Source organism: Saccostrea cucullata, unplaced genomic scaffold (genome assembly GCF_032062105.1).
Source record: "Saccostrea cucullata isolate Sc308-1 unplaced genomic scaffold, CSIRO_AGI_Scuc_v1 ctg8582, whole genome shotgun sequence".
Lineage (NCBI taxonomy): Eukaryota > Metazoa > Mollusca > Bivalvia > Ostreida > Ostreidae > Saccostrea > Saccostrea cuccullata.
The window spans coordinates 8,704-24,354 of NW_026931285.1; the positions used below are offsets into that span (position 1 = coordinate 8,704).

The 15,651-nt window shown below is 31.8% G+C and overlaps 1 protein-coding gene across 1 annotated transcript; it reads left to right on the forward strand.

Moving 5' to 3' along the window:
- Nucleotides 1–774: 774 nt before the first annotated feature.
- Nucleotides 775–11,648, forward strand: LOC134232077 (bicaudal D-related protein homolog; the record flags this gene model as incomplete). The annotated part of the gene is made up of 5 exons (XM_062714045.1): nt 775–1,011; nt 1,177–1,532; nt 6,153–6,260; nt 8,945–9,055; nt 11,541–11,648. Coding segments are annotated over exons 1-5 (920 nt in total), but the record flags the coding sequence as incomplete, so codon positions are not given.
- Nucleotides 11,649–15,651: the final 4,003 nt, after the last annotated feature.

A 15,651-nucleotide genomic window follows, 5' to 3' on the forward strand; every position in this document is an offset into this window, starting at 1 on the left:
CATGTTCAGCCAATGCTGTTTCCATCTTTATTTGAAATCAACAGTTGACATATTCAGTAAACAAAGCATATGTCGTAAACAGCTATTACGTATTCAAAGATCGCGTCAGAGTATATTTTCCGACTTTGCTTTACTCACATTGGTTATTGTTTGATGTGTTTTTCATTTTTGGAGGAGGGGTGATAAACAAATCCAACACATTTTACTGTAAAAGCCTATTATCTTATCATTCTGTATTGAAAAACCTTAATATATTACAGACAATGTCACAGACAGAATGGATAACTTGCTACAACTTAATACCATCACCAACAGTCAATATCGGCTTCACACATTTAAATATAATTGACACCCCTGGATTTGGAGACGTACGAGGCATTGAAAGAGATAAAAAAAATCGTCTCACAAATAAAGCAGTTTTTTTCTACAAAATGCGATAAAGGCGGTATTGAATGCATTAATGCAGTTTGCTTTGTAACACAAGCACCGCTAGCCCGCCTTACACCAACTCAGAGGTATATATTTGACTCAATACTATCAGTGTTTGGAAATGATATAAAAGAAAATATCTTGGTTCTAGTAACATTTGCTGATGGCAAAACTCCGCCAGTAATTGAGGCACTTGATTCCGCAGGGGTTCCATATAAGGGGTTTTTTCCATTCAATAACTCAGCTTTATTTGAAGGCAATACAGACGAAGAAGGGTCGATTAGGAAATTATTTTGGAATATGGGAACGCAAAGTTACAGGGCCTTTTTTCAAAAATTAGCTTCGATGAAATCAGAAAGTTTAAATCTTTCCAAGGAGGTATTGGAAGAAAGAGAGAAGCTCGAATTAAATTTAAATACCCTGCTTCCAGCTATTGACATTGGTCTGAATAAGCTTGAAGAAATTCGTCAGCATGAAGTTTTTGTGAGAAAACATGAAGCTGATATAGAAGCTGGGAAGGATTTTAAAACGACAGCAACAAGAATCCGTGACAGAAAGGAAATACTTCCTCCCGGAGAGCATGTAACCAACTGCATCCATTGTCATTTTACATGCCATTATCCATGTTATATAGCTAGAGATCATGAAAAGATATCATGTGCCGCAATGAATAGGGGAATTTGCAAATTTTGTCCTCAGAATTGCAATTGGCAAAATCATGTAAACAATGGTTATCGTCTTATTCAGTACACAGAAACATACACTGTTACTTCTAAAGAACTTAAAGAACTTTACATGAAAGGTAAGAAACAAAAGAAAAAGACACTTACCTTCCTTTCGTGTATTAAAGACGAATTCAGACTGATCGAATCAAATGTCGCTTCAAAAATAACAACAATAAGAAAAAGTCTTAACAGGCTAAATGAGATAGCACTGAAACCTGACCCAATTACTGACGTCCAATACATTGATCTACTGATTGAATCAGAAAAAAAACAGGTTAAAGAAGGCTTCCATGGAAGGATCCATGCTCTTGAAAAACTTAAGAAACATGCTGAGATAACAAAGGAAGTGGTAGCAAGTCATTTTAAACCTTTTGATCGGTAGGTAAACATTATTCTAACCCTTTCTTTACTGCATTAGTCAATATGTCCGAAAGCGCCTTAAAAACCCACTTTCATTTCATTTTTAATATCTCTTTTGATTTTGATCACGATTTGATGGGTGAAATATGTCCACAATAACTTGTAGTAGTTTACAATAAATATGAACTTGCAATATAATGCGGATTTCTGTATTGATATGACATCCTTGATCCCTTAAGAACAGAAATGTCAGGGTCAATAAAAATGCTATTCGTACATAAATCCAAGAATGATTGTCCATGTTGTGTGTGTGTATGTGAGGGCGTGTGTGTGTGTGACGGAAGATTGATATAAAATAATTCCTTGTACGTTTTAATCATTATTGTAGTTTATTTCGAAGGTAGTAGAAATAGCGCTGAAAGTTCATTTTTCATTGTGGCATCATTATTTTCAATTTAAAAAAATCAGTACAATACGCCGTTTTGTATATATTCCTGTGATGAAAAATACGTTTTTTTAGTTACATGTATGCTACTTTTTCGTACAGGATCTACTCGCAAACAACATGTATTATTCAGAAAAATTATGTTGCTCCGAAGCCCTGTATTGGAGTTTAAATCACGAAAATGTATTTTCTCCTTTCCAATATCATTAAAAGCTGCCAAAACAAACTTTAATTTCTCATATTACTAGTATCTATAGCTCGCAATAATGTTAATTCAAAGCCTCTGAAGCCCTTTAGTGCTATTTTCTTAATTCCATGTTTCGCGGTTTCCAAATAAAATTCAATTTTTCTATAGAAATTATTATCACATTGTACTTAAAAAATATTCTAAAGGAATTAATTATTTTTTTCACGAATTTTATTCTGAACGTTTACTTGATTCATGTAACTTGTAAATTGGAAGACGTTCATCTTCTAATTGAGATTTTAGTACGTAAAATACGAGGGGCATTTTAAAAGTTCTGGCAACTGTTTAATAAAAAATGAACCGTTTTTCGGAAATCATTGACTTTGATATCATTGGAAAGATCAGAAAAATATATAAATATTGTGACGTCACTTTATAATTTTTATGACGTAATAACTCAGAAAATGACGTCAGAATATAGAATGTTCAGCATACTGACCATTAAATGACGTAACAAAAGACACAATTTTGATCAAATTAAAATTTTAAAGACAATTTTGATCATTACTTGGATGCAAGCTAACGGACGCAAATGCCAGTTGGTGGAATGTTTACATAGACTCAATCTATCATATGGTGTACTATTTCGGATATCTTCTTGTTCTGAAATGGTTAAGCGAGTGTCAAACTAAGCATGTTTTTATCGAATCTCGTTTAAACTATTGCGTAAAAGAAACCTTACTGTGAGAAAAAGACAAAGTTGACGATCAAAGAAGTACAGGCGATCGTGTTACAAAATTTGTTGGCATAAATTCGTCAGGTGTTTTAACCAGATTTGTGGGATTGATGAAGGTTCAAGAGAAGTTAAGTTAAGTGTAACCCATATTTTCTCGTACAATCCAAAATGGCGGCAGCGCAGTTGTAACCCTACCGTACCTCCATATATTCTCAAATTTTAATGCATGGAAAATAAATAAGATTTTACATATCTGTGTAACTTATATACATTTTTTGGACTCAAAAGTCAAAAGCAGTAGTGAGTTATGGGGCGCCGAAGTTGAATTAATATGAAAAAAATACGCACAGAATCAAGTCATTGACGAGATTAAATACATTTTATTCGTAAACAGTAAGAGTCCTGTTACTCAAAATACATTTGATGAAAACTGCATTGATATACTTCAGTTTAATACAGGACATGTTTTATTAGAAACAATGGAGAGCTATAAAAGAGACCGAAAATCCAGCAGTATCACGTAAATAAAAATCTTAAATGAATGTCAATGATAGCATGACCGGACATAAACCGTGCTCGTAAACAAATCATACAATGAATAATGGATTTCCTGATAAACAGTATCATAGTCCTACTCTATCTCTTTGCAAATTAAAATTTTCTTTCAAATATCTTTTCAAATAAGCCTTTGGCAGCACTTTTACGATCGTGTCACATGGATAAAAACGCGACTTTTCAGTATGCTAAACATTCTATATATTTTGACGTCATTTTCTGATTTATTACGTCATAAAAATTTTAAAGTGACGTCACAACATGTGTATATTTTTCTGATCTTTCCAATGATATCAAAGTCAATAATTTCCGTAAAACGGATTAAACAGTTGCCAGAACTTTTGAAATGCCCCTCGTATACGGTTGAGTACTGATAAAGACAAGAGCTTGAGTAAAAGCCATACCTAATGAAAGACATTTTGTTTAATTAACAACAAACTATCCAGAGTTATTTTTAATTCACTCAGTTTATACATATAAATTAATGTAAGGGTGCAAATTTAGCGACTAGATTTAAGCGGACTACTACAAAACCAAACAATAACCAAAAGTTAACCCACCCCCCAATAAAATTCCCACCATACGGTATTAATATATACATGATATATAAATGTTACTTATGCACTGAAATCAAAACAGCTCGAAATGAAAGATTATATTATTTTCAAATTCATATTAAACCTCAGGGCAGTCTCAACATAACATAACTGCAAACAACATATAAAATCAAATATTAACAGCTGCAAATATTTTTCTTCGATAAACCTACTTGAATGTGTATGAACTTATTTGGTGGTCAGAGGTTATAGCGCGACAGAATCACACGGTCAGATGATAATTTCCCTACATATTACTGTCACCGTGCAACCGGTTTTAGAATATTTCTAAGCTAATAGTGATGAAAAAGATAAAATGATTGCAATATACGGATATTTTTTTTTTTCAATCAAGAGATAAACAATATAGATCTTCTTTCGATGTGAATAATGTTTTGAATGCTATATACGTAATTAGTCTAAAACCGCACTTGTTTTTTTTTTACCCGAATTCCTTTGGAGTGATGTAAACTAAAACAGGCAATGCCACCGCTTTTGACTTCAAATATATTAAGAACTCATCAAATAGTAAGTTTATTCTCAGCATCATCAGATCATTGTTCTTTCATTATTAATGGAGAATTCCCGAACTGAACGATCAATATGAATGTAATCATTCAAATTATAGAGCGAGGTGGACTTTTAAGACCAAACAACCTCTAGATTACTAAATTTTGCGCCACACAACATTGCAATACGGCGGCCCGTTCGTGTAATAAATGCAGTTATACTAGTTTATTCGTCATGTTTGTCTCAAATGTAAATAAAAGTAATAAACAACAATGTCAAAAAGTTCCCTGGGAAATGTACTTAGTTGGTACATGTGCGTGATCAAATCTACCGTGAATATCTTCGAGAATCACAGAATTTGATCATATGACCAATGCAACCAAGTTCATATCCCACAAAACTTTTTTTTAATTGTTTATATTCTAATTAATCATTGGATGAAAGAGTATAAACAGTCTCGTTTAAATCCATAATTTCGTAAGATCTATGGTCGATACAATGACCTTATCAACAAATTCAAATTATCATTGAATCAAATGCTGACTGATGATTCCGATACTAATTATTAGTCTATTAATTACACACTGATTCGACGACGTTTTTTCCAATTATTTCTCGATTATTACATGCATGGAGCACAATGATAAGGCGGATGTGACATGTTGGAAGGTGATGCTCACTCCTTCATGGTACCTGCTTTTTGAAGTCCAGGTTTTCTCTCCTCCTGTCTTATATTGTTTTAAGGACTTTTGAGCTTGAAAAATATTCATTATTTCCTTACATTTATATTTCATTATACAATTGTAAGGAAATAAACTCTATTTCAAATTAATTCCTTCCTCAGACCCATATACGCTGTTGTGAAAATGAAAAGTTTAGTATCTAAGCCGTTGCTTTCATTGTAAATCCGACCGGTCACGTAAGCCTAGTGGTAGATCGTTCTCTTCGTGATCGGGAGGGCTGGGTTCAATTCTCGTTCGAGGCGCCGCATCAAACCTAAAACGTAAACAAAGGTAATGACTGTTCCTCCGCCAAGCGCTCGGGACTAGAAAAGAAAGTCATGGTTCGTTCGGATATGACCTTAAAAACGTTGGTCCCCTCTCACGGTAGGCGTTGGCACGTTAAAGAACCCTCAATGGTCCTGAGTGCCAAGTATAGGTCTAAATTTGTAGCTCTTCGCCGTCAGGTGACGTCTCTATATGAGTGAAAAATTCTCGAGATGGACGTTAAGCAATATTCAATCGATCAATCATTGTAAATCTGACATATTTAGATCTGTTGTTGCACAATGCACCGATATTATTGACGTTCTTACAGAATGCGATATATCACTTCGACAACGATTTTTCACAATCAATTCTCTTATTCCACTTTTGAATTTCGTAATTAATCTGAACACATTACTGCGTGGAGGTCCAGTCTCTCCGGGTCTCGTAACATTTTTATTAGTTCACCAGGTTTTTGAAACAATATTATTCGGTAATTAGAAGTACTTAAATGGTATTTTTCCACTATGGAAAAAGTAAAAACAACTGCTTTATTCTGATATTATGATAAACCTTGTGATGTATTACTAGTTGAACGACCATTGTTGAATCACTTTTAACAGGAAACAGAAGGAAAAGAATGTGACCAATGAAAATAATGGTGATGATTCAAGTGTGGACACAAAGGAAAATAAATCATCTGCATATCTTACGACATCTGACGCTTTGAAGTATGGTCTTTTTTATTGTATTGATTTCATAATTAAAATAAGTAATATTTAGCATTATATTTCATTTTTTTAAAATAGGGAGAAAATATCTAAAAGGGTTTACCATTTGATGTTTTATTTCCATAAGATAGTATGAGAACAATTGATAAAAGATTGAAATGCCATATTATATATGTAAGAATTCGATGTCCTGTAATTGAAATTCAATTTTTAATGACATGCAACAGGGCACATAATCAAACTGCAGGAGCCTTTGGAAAATTCCGCTTGTGTTGTCTGTAATATGATTTAATAAGTTATGTTGTGATGTCATATTATGTGATAATTACGTTATATGGCAGTACCATAAAAATTCTAAACAGTACTTATTTATCTTGTAACACGAATAAAAGTAAATAAAAAGTCATATTCTAGAGTTTTATGGGGATATGTTATGAAATCTATCCTTGATCAAATTTACAACAACGCCCTGTCTGACGTTAAAGAATTTGATCATATTACCGATTTCATGTGATCTTTTTCTAATGGAAGGGTAATGTGCAACTAGAATTCACCAGAACACACAGTATTGTGTATGCCAACTACGGAAGTGCCGTCCTAAACGGGTTAAAATTTTGCAAAGCGTATAGTAAAAAAATGACAGGGTATTTTTGTATAATTTTTACAATTTTGAAAAACTCAATCTCAATGAATTAGAGAATACATTAATTATCTTCTTCAACTAGTGATGTCTAGCACAGTGCATGATATCAGGATATAAAATCGATGAAGTTGTTTAGTTATTTTTTTTTACCTGAATTTGATAATGAAAATTTGTATTCTAATCATTTCAACTACAGTTTGAAAACGAATAAACGATGTTTGTTCTACAGTTTAAAAAATAAGATGTTCGGTATACCAAGGATATGGAGATAAACTAAATTTTGATAAAATGAATGGTTACTTAGTACCATTTTGGTCGGTTTTAATACCAATGTATTCATAGAAAACAAGATAAGTTTGTAAAACACTGATGTTCCTGTTTGTCAACAAAGCAAAGTTTAAACTTTTCTTCAATACAAATTAAGAATATTGGTACCCAACGTAAGGTATTTTTACTAGAAATATAATAGTGAAATGTACGAGCCCTAGCAGCACCTGTTCAAAAGTAATGCTCAAGGATGAGTTTTAGAAACGAAGGTCAAAATTCAGGACAAAGGTCAAAAGAGTTAAAGTTGTTGGTTTTCAAAGAAATATCTTGTCACAAGGATAACATATGTGAAGCCCTTGTTCTCGCCCTTCAAATGTTATGGCCAAGGTTTCAGTATTTTAAACGCAGGTCAAAAATCAAGGTCAAAATCAAAGGGTAAAAGTTAGTTGCATCCATCATTAGTTTCTTCTATAATTGTGAATGTCATGGTCACAGGGTCAGGTGTTCTGGTGTTAGGGCGGGCCTCTACTGATTAGAAAATGCATAGATATTTAATATAGTTGATCAGCAAATTATTCCACCTGCATTCTAATAAATGAAATTATACCAATAAAAGTGGAATCTACATAGGTTCTCAACCCTTTTCACCAGTAAGTACATATTGTGTTGAAAAGAATTTTGAAATAAACTTAAAATTTTGACTTGGTTATGACTTTGCAATATTGGCAGTTACAGATCACCTCAACACTGCAAGTAATTTTACTAAAGTAATATGATATCACGTGACAAGTCTAAATAAAAAAAATTAAAATGTCGTCTACTTGTAGATTTGAACCACATCTCATTTTTCTGATATCAGCAATAAAGTCTTAAAAAATATCCTTCCATTGAAAACTTTGTTTTATTTATCGGAAAAACGCCTATATTTTAATTTCAATTTGTAACCTTAATTCATGGAACTTTGTGTTTTTGTAAAGAGGACATGAGTTCTGTTATTGTCATTTGATACGTTCAACGGTTTTGTATAATATAACTTGCCTATGTCACAATGAGTTACGTCAAAAACGTATTATTCCGCTTGACGTTAACTTTTAAGATGTGTTATATTTGAAGCCTTTTTCAAAAGGAAAAAAATATCTCATTGTCTACATTGATATTAAACCTTAGTGGTTTGTAAAGCGTAAACTGCCCCAAGTTATGTTATATCGTATAACATAAGTTGAAATAAGCTTCATTCCTTAAATAAACAGTATGTTTCATACCTTGGCATTATAACCACACCAACAATTCGCATTGATCAGCGTCAAATCATATGATTATGTTTTAATATTTTTAAACAGAACTGACAGACAAGTGGATAATATAGACTATTTGAAATCCTTAAAATATATCTTGTTATTTGAATTGTTAAGTGCATATACGAATGTTCAACAATGCAAACAGTTTGAAAAGCACAAGTACTACAAAAAGAAAAAAAAACTTTAATGAAAATCGGATACTTTTATTTATGACGATGTAATAATATTTAGTTAGCGATGGAATGTGCTCTAAAGTTTGTGTATAAAAATAGATATATTGAAGACGCTTGTAAATTAAAGTGCATTGTTTTAAATATAAAAAATACTGAAAGATATGGTTACATGTAAATATCATCGCTCACTGGTTGAAGTTTGATTTTATGTGGAAGAAATAGAGTTTGTCAACGAATATGCGTTATCTTGAAATTAGCATAACTTTATATCAATAATATTGATATTTTCATTAATTATTACAGTTTAGAAGAGAACGAACCAGAGAATGGGATAAGTGAAGAGGACGATTCTAATTTAAGTGAAAACACAGAGGACAACAGAGAAGCTACAGATCATGCTATTCCTTCATCTATGTATCTTTTAATGTTACATTGATAATGTATCCTAGAAGAAATGAGATATGGACTTATATTTTAATTAGTCATTTATAAAGAGAAAATGGATATAGAAATGACCTACTTTACTAAAGTTTGTAATAGCAATCAATCATTGATTGAATCGTCATTGAAAGAGATAGAACAGTTTAAGACATACTAGAGAAACACCGACATCTTACGAACGAACGTAACTCGCCCTAACTTCCCGTATCTTGATAGTTTTCTCGGGACCAGTGATTGTACCCATATAAAGTTTAAAATCGGAAGAAATAAGTATATGTGTAAAATAGAACGGAGAGTGTTTTAACCACTTTGTAATTGAAAATTGCTCAAGTCAAATTTATTGTAATCACTTTCTATGTTTTAAAAAAGCGAACAAATAGAAGAAAATACACCATACTACTTTAGACGGATTAGGAAACACGTTTGTCATGCGTCAGTGATTAAACGTATACAAACTACTCGTAGTGTGCGCCTTGTTCATATGGAGAAAGGTTACTTTTTACAGGTTGAAGAAAAAAAATCCGTGCAATCAAGTAAATATGTAGTGCGCTTTATAAAGTGTCTTGTATTGAGATCTAAAGAGAGAGAGAGAGAGAGAGAGAGAGAGAGAGATTCTTTTATAAATTTATTAAAATATCACTTCAAAGAAATAAACGAGGATTCATGTTAGACAGTATCTTTTTAGATGATGTATTAAATGGCGATCATAACCTAATCATCTTGAGCTGCTTTTATTTGAAATATGTAACAGGCATGAAGCAAGCAATATCAGTTGGGGGGGGGGGGGGGCACAACCAAACTTTTTTAGTTTAGAGTCACTACAAAACAATTCCTTGGGAAGCCAAAATGAAAGATTTTTTTATTGAGGTGGCACAAGTATACAGTAGCTAAGTTTTCTAAGATATTACATTAATCGTCAAAATATAAAATTAGAAGATACACTTTATACTTTTGACTGCACAGAGTTATTTTGACCGAAGGTCCAATATACACTTAAAAACGTTTAACTATAACCGAAATTATAACTCGCTTCATTTGTAAGGAAAAATATATATTTACCGTCCTGTTGTAACAGAAAAAAAATGATTCCAGAATACCGACAAAAAGATACCGGACTTTTAAAAGTGTGAATAATATGAAAACGTAGTTGTCACTTAGTTGTCATGGCATCCTTCAAAAGTATGTGCACACATATGCTTATCACAAGTGCTTGTAGACCAAACAACTTCCCCACCCCAATCCCCAATATACATACCGTGTCGCAAGATATTTATATTTGTCTTATTTCATAAATCAACCGTCTAGTACATATTTAAATTGTACAATGTATTTCATATGAAAAATCCAAAAAGTACATAGAATTCACTTTTTATTTAAAAAAAATCGTGCCCGTAGTATCTTAAATCACCTCTGACTTTTTAACTGCAGGTATCAATTTTGTATGTTGTAAATTGTAAAATTTATGTTATAAATGAAAGAAAGCAAAAAAAATGTCTTTGGACCCGGATTTATATATATTCCAGGGGTTGGGTGAGGGGGTGGGGTGGGCATCGGTCCTATGATGGTTTGCTAATATTGAACTAGCTTGCTCTTATATATATATATCTTAAATTATGTCAAAAACACAATTCACTAAACTTCCATTTTTGTGCCGACCTGTCCCCCTCACCGAAAGTTGGGGATATTAATTTCAGTCTGCTCGTTCGTCTTATAATTCTGTTAAGTAAGTCTGTTACACTTTTGTTTTGAGAAGTTTTGGGTCTGGGACGTTAAGGGGGGGGGGGTCCAGTCCACTTGCACCCGTGAAAATTATATAAAGATTTTTAAGACACATGTTTGTACATGTAAGAAGAAGCTTTATCAACCGACAAATTACGAACGGGCATCCCCCTGGATCTATGATATGGCTATAATACCTGTGTATTAAAGCCATATTAATGTTATTTTCGCAGCATATAGTACAAGATTTCTTTTACGTTTTTGGGTTCTTGCAATTTAATTTTAGACCATAACTCCTTTTTGTCCCGACCGCCCTTTGTAAAGTACCCCCTCCCCCTTTCGACCCCTACTAGAGCCGAACATACTATTATTTTTTATTTCATGCCATAGAATGACATTTTTAAAATTTTTCTTTCATTTCCCTTTTCGAACCCCTTTGCCCGTTTAAATGTCCATTGAAATGTATTGTAGCGTCACGGTAGCGACTACGACAAGACGTGTATTTGAGGCATCTTGAGGGGATTTTTTCTATCGAAATCCCAATAAGATTGAAGAATTCAGTAATCCAACCGTGAATACAATAGACTGATCCCCGTTTTTGGTTACGTTCGTTTGTAAGATGTCGGTGTTTCTCTAATATGGTTGTTACAAATCGATTGTTCAAGAAAAATATTACACCATGTTTATGCTAATCATCCTTAAATAAAAAAAATGCATCCTTTCTTCTCTGTACTTACAGTTTTGAGACGGAAGACTCAGAGAATGAGATAAGTGAAAATGACGATTCCGATTTAAGTGAAAACACGGAGGACTACATTGAAGCTACAGACCGTGTCACTCTTTCAACGTATGTTCTTTTCCATGATAATGGTCTACTCAAGATGCAAAGATATAATGTTAACGTAGATTTTATCAAAATCATTTTGTAGAAAAGAAACCGCAGCATAAAAGTTCATTCAATGTTTATATATACACATTATAATAAAGATGATTTGGAGGTAATTATGTAATTATGGCTCCTCCAGAAGGAAATCGCGGGGCAATTGGTCAGTTTGTAAAGTGTTAATTGCTGTTTTCAAAATCATACCTGTTACCCCGACTGTCCTGTGATGTTAAATGATTTAAAAAACATCACCGTTAACCCTTTTAATTAGTATGTCTATATTTTGCCGCTATCTTTTAAATTAAACAATAAGAAAGAACAAAGTTAGAGTTCGGACAAAGTTTTGATTATGGTGACAATGCAGAATGAACTTCTATAATTTTTTTTGAAAATTATCCATGTTTGATTTCTCAGGCACAATTCTTACTTTTCGTTATTTTTTTTTTCAAATATTGAAATTAAAAAAAATTAATTTTATAAATAAAATTCCCCGATCAAGATTGATAAACAGAATGTAACTTCTAACGCATTTTATAGCCTTCTTGTGTATTTGAAAAAAAAATGTTAAAATGTATATCACTTGATACAACTAACCGGTTAATCGGTCGGAACGTCTTGCGGTTAACCGATTAGCAATTCTGCAATCGATTGCCGATTTAATAAGGGCATCTCTTCCGAAATTGTGAATTTCGTGGCCCTAGATTCAGGTGATCTGGTTTTAGGTCGGGCCGGGCTCTAATAACTATATAGTGAAAATACATTAATTCTTTAAATATCTTTTCCTTTGTTCCTGGGTATAATGCCAATTTTATGATGAAGAAAGCTGCCTCTTCCAGAACAATTAATTTCATGACCCGTGGGTGAGGGGTACAGGCGGGAAGGCTATTCTAAAAATATGATGTAATGCTTTTAAATCTGCTCTTTGGTATTATATCAACCATTTATGGTGCGCAAAGGGGAAAACCCCTAATAAAAAATACTATAGTTAACTAAAGTGTCAAAGTTTTCGCCAAAGATTTTCAAAGTATCAAAGTTTTCGATAAAGTTTTACAAAGAATCAAACTTTCTGATAAAGTTTTTCAAAGTGTCAAAGTTTTCGCCAAAGTTTATCAAAGTGTCAAAGTTTTAGCCAAAGTTTTCCAAAGTGTCAAAGTTTTCGCCAAAGTTTTTCAAAGTGTCAAAGTTTTTGATAAACTTTTTCAAAGTATCAAAGTTTTTGATAAAGTTTTTCAAAGTATCAAATTTTTCAATAAAGTTTTACAAAGAATCAAAGTTTTTGATAAAGTTTTTCAAAGTGTCAAAGTTTTCGATAAAGTTTTTCAAAGTATCAAAGTTTTCGATAAAGTTTTTAAAAAGTTTTCGATAAAGTTTTTCAAAGTATCAAAGTTTTTGATTAAGTTTTTCAAAGTATCAAAGTTTTCAATAAAGTTTTACAAAGAATCAAAGTTTTTGATAAAGTTTTTCAAAGTGTCAAAGTTTTTGATAAAGTTTTTCAAAGTATCAAAGTTTTCAATAATTAAAAGTTTTTCAAAGTGTTAAAGTTTTTCGATAAATTTTTTCAATGTATCAAAGTTTTCGATAAAGTTTTTCAAATGTTTTTGATAAAGTTTTTCAAAGTATCAAGGTTTTCGATAAAGTTTTTCAAAGTATCAAAGTCTTCAATAAAGTTTTACAAAGAATCAAAGTTTTTGATAAAGTTTTTCAAAGTTTCAAAGTGTTCGATAAAGTTTTTCGAAGTGTTAAATTATCCAAGTTTTCGATAAAGTTTTTCAAAGTGTCAAAGTTTTCGATAAATTTTTTCAAAGTGTCAAAGTTTTCTATAAAGTTTTTCAAAGTATCAAAGTTTTCGATAAAGTTTTTCAAAGTATCAAATTTTTTGATAAAGTTTTTCAAAGAATCATAGTTTTCAATAAAGTTTTTCAAAGTGTCAAAGTTATCACTATAGTAAATCAAAGTTTTCAAAGTGTCAAAGATATAACTATAGTTAACTAGTAAACCATAGTTAACTAGTAAACTATAGTTAACTAGTAAACTATAGTTAACTGTAGTTAACTATAGTATTTTTTGTTAGTGAAAGTTTGAAATATTTGACCTCAGGGTCAGTGGTTCCCGTAGTGTGTGGTGCAAGACTTAGTATAACGATAAATGCATTCATTTTTGTTAAGCTGATCAACCTCTGGGTGGTATTTAGTAACCAAAGTAAGAATAATAATAGGATAGGTATGATTAGCAGTGGTGCCTCTTTAAAAAGTGTGAATATCGTGGCTTCTGGTAGAAAACATGAACCAAATTCAGTTGTTAGAAAATTTTTGAATGATACTCTGGTGACCACTAAGTTCCTTGAGCCTCTTACAAAAAATATTTCATTTATATAAATTATTCTCAATTGATTCTGCATAACAAATATTTTGATTTACAATACGTACATAGAAAATCATTTATATTGACAGAAACATCATTATCCGCCAAAGTAATTGACAACCTTCGAACTTGGCTGGATTTATATAGTCCGAAAAGATACTACTTTTGTGATAGTCATCCAGTGAGACAGTTTTACAAAGAAAAATAATGAAAAGGATTGAAACACTGGGTTTTGAAAATATGTTCATTTTCTATTTTCAGGTCAGATGCTGACAATTCTGATGAATTATCTTTGTGATTATATATTATTCAACATGACATATCAAGAAGAGCGCCCTTTAACAACCGGAAGTGGACAGTAGAAATACGGAATCAAAGTTTTAGAATTTAACGATTTAAGTTTTAGCCTGTCGTTTTCAAAAATTACATGTCGCTTTTCATCACTTTTTGCACCTTTTTTACTATTAAAATTATACTGAAGTTCATTTCATTTTAAACAAAGAATACAGAAAAAATAGTGGTTTGAAGAAGCATAGAGTGGATTTATCTTAAACTACATTTTTAAACCAGGCAACTCGTTTGTTTCCTTGCATTTACCATAAATATATGTATTTTTAGAATCATATGTTTAATAGAAATATTACAAAAGACAAGAGGCATTAGGAAGTGATTATATTGAACACATAATTTGTACTATAAAAAAACATAGAAGAAATTGAATGTTACCAAATAATATCATGTGCATCCTATATATATATATATGTAACTAGCACTTTTTAAAGTTTATTTGTGCCTGTTCAGTCATAGTTTTAATACCAAGTCAATATGCAAGCTTCAATTGAATAGACGTTACAGAGAAATGATTCTTTATAGTTAAATATCTTGCCAATTACTGTTATATTTAAGATTGTTATACCTTGATTTTATGTAAAATAAATAGTATCTATTTTAAGAATGTACGAATCGTTAATGGGATTTTGTGGATTTTCAGAATATTAGACAAAATATGCTTTTTCTCTCTGAGCATTTAAAAAAAATAATTTTAATTAAAAAAACTTTTCGGGTTATGAACTTTTTGTTATTCAAAGCTGAGCATTCACTGGAATGAGCCTACACCTGTGTTGACGAAGGTATGCAAATATCTTGGAAGTGACAAAAAATTCCGAGCACTTTTTCCGAGCCAGGGAAGAAATACAGCAAGGAGATTTACATCAGTTGCACAAATTAATACAGTATATAAACATGCACATACACACTTAACTGCAATAAGATGTAAATAAAAGGCAAAGACCAATACCTGTGACAATAAAGCAATCAGGTGTAGCAATTAGAAAGGTATATCTCAGTGCTGATATAGTAGATGTTTACGAGTCCTCTTCAGCTTTAATAAACAGAATATCTTCATCAGAGGATAAAACCCTAATTGTATTTCCTTCTGCATCATAGATATAAAAGAAAAACAACATACCAGAGTAATGTAAACCTACAGGGTTTAGAAAGGACATATAAGCTTTATATTTTAAACTTGGAATTAGTATATATGGGTTTTGTTAGTTAAAATTGAATTTATTAGTAATAGTAAAATAAACCGATTAACAATATCGAT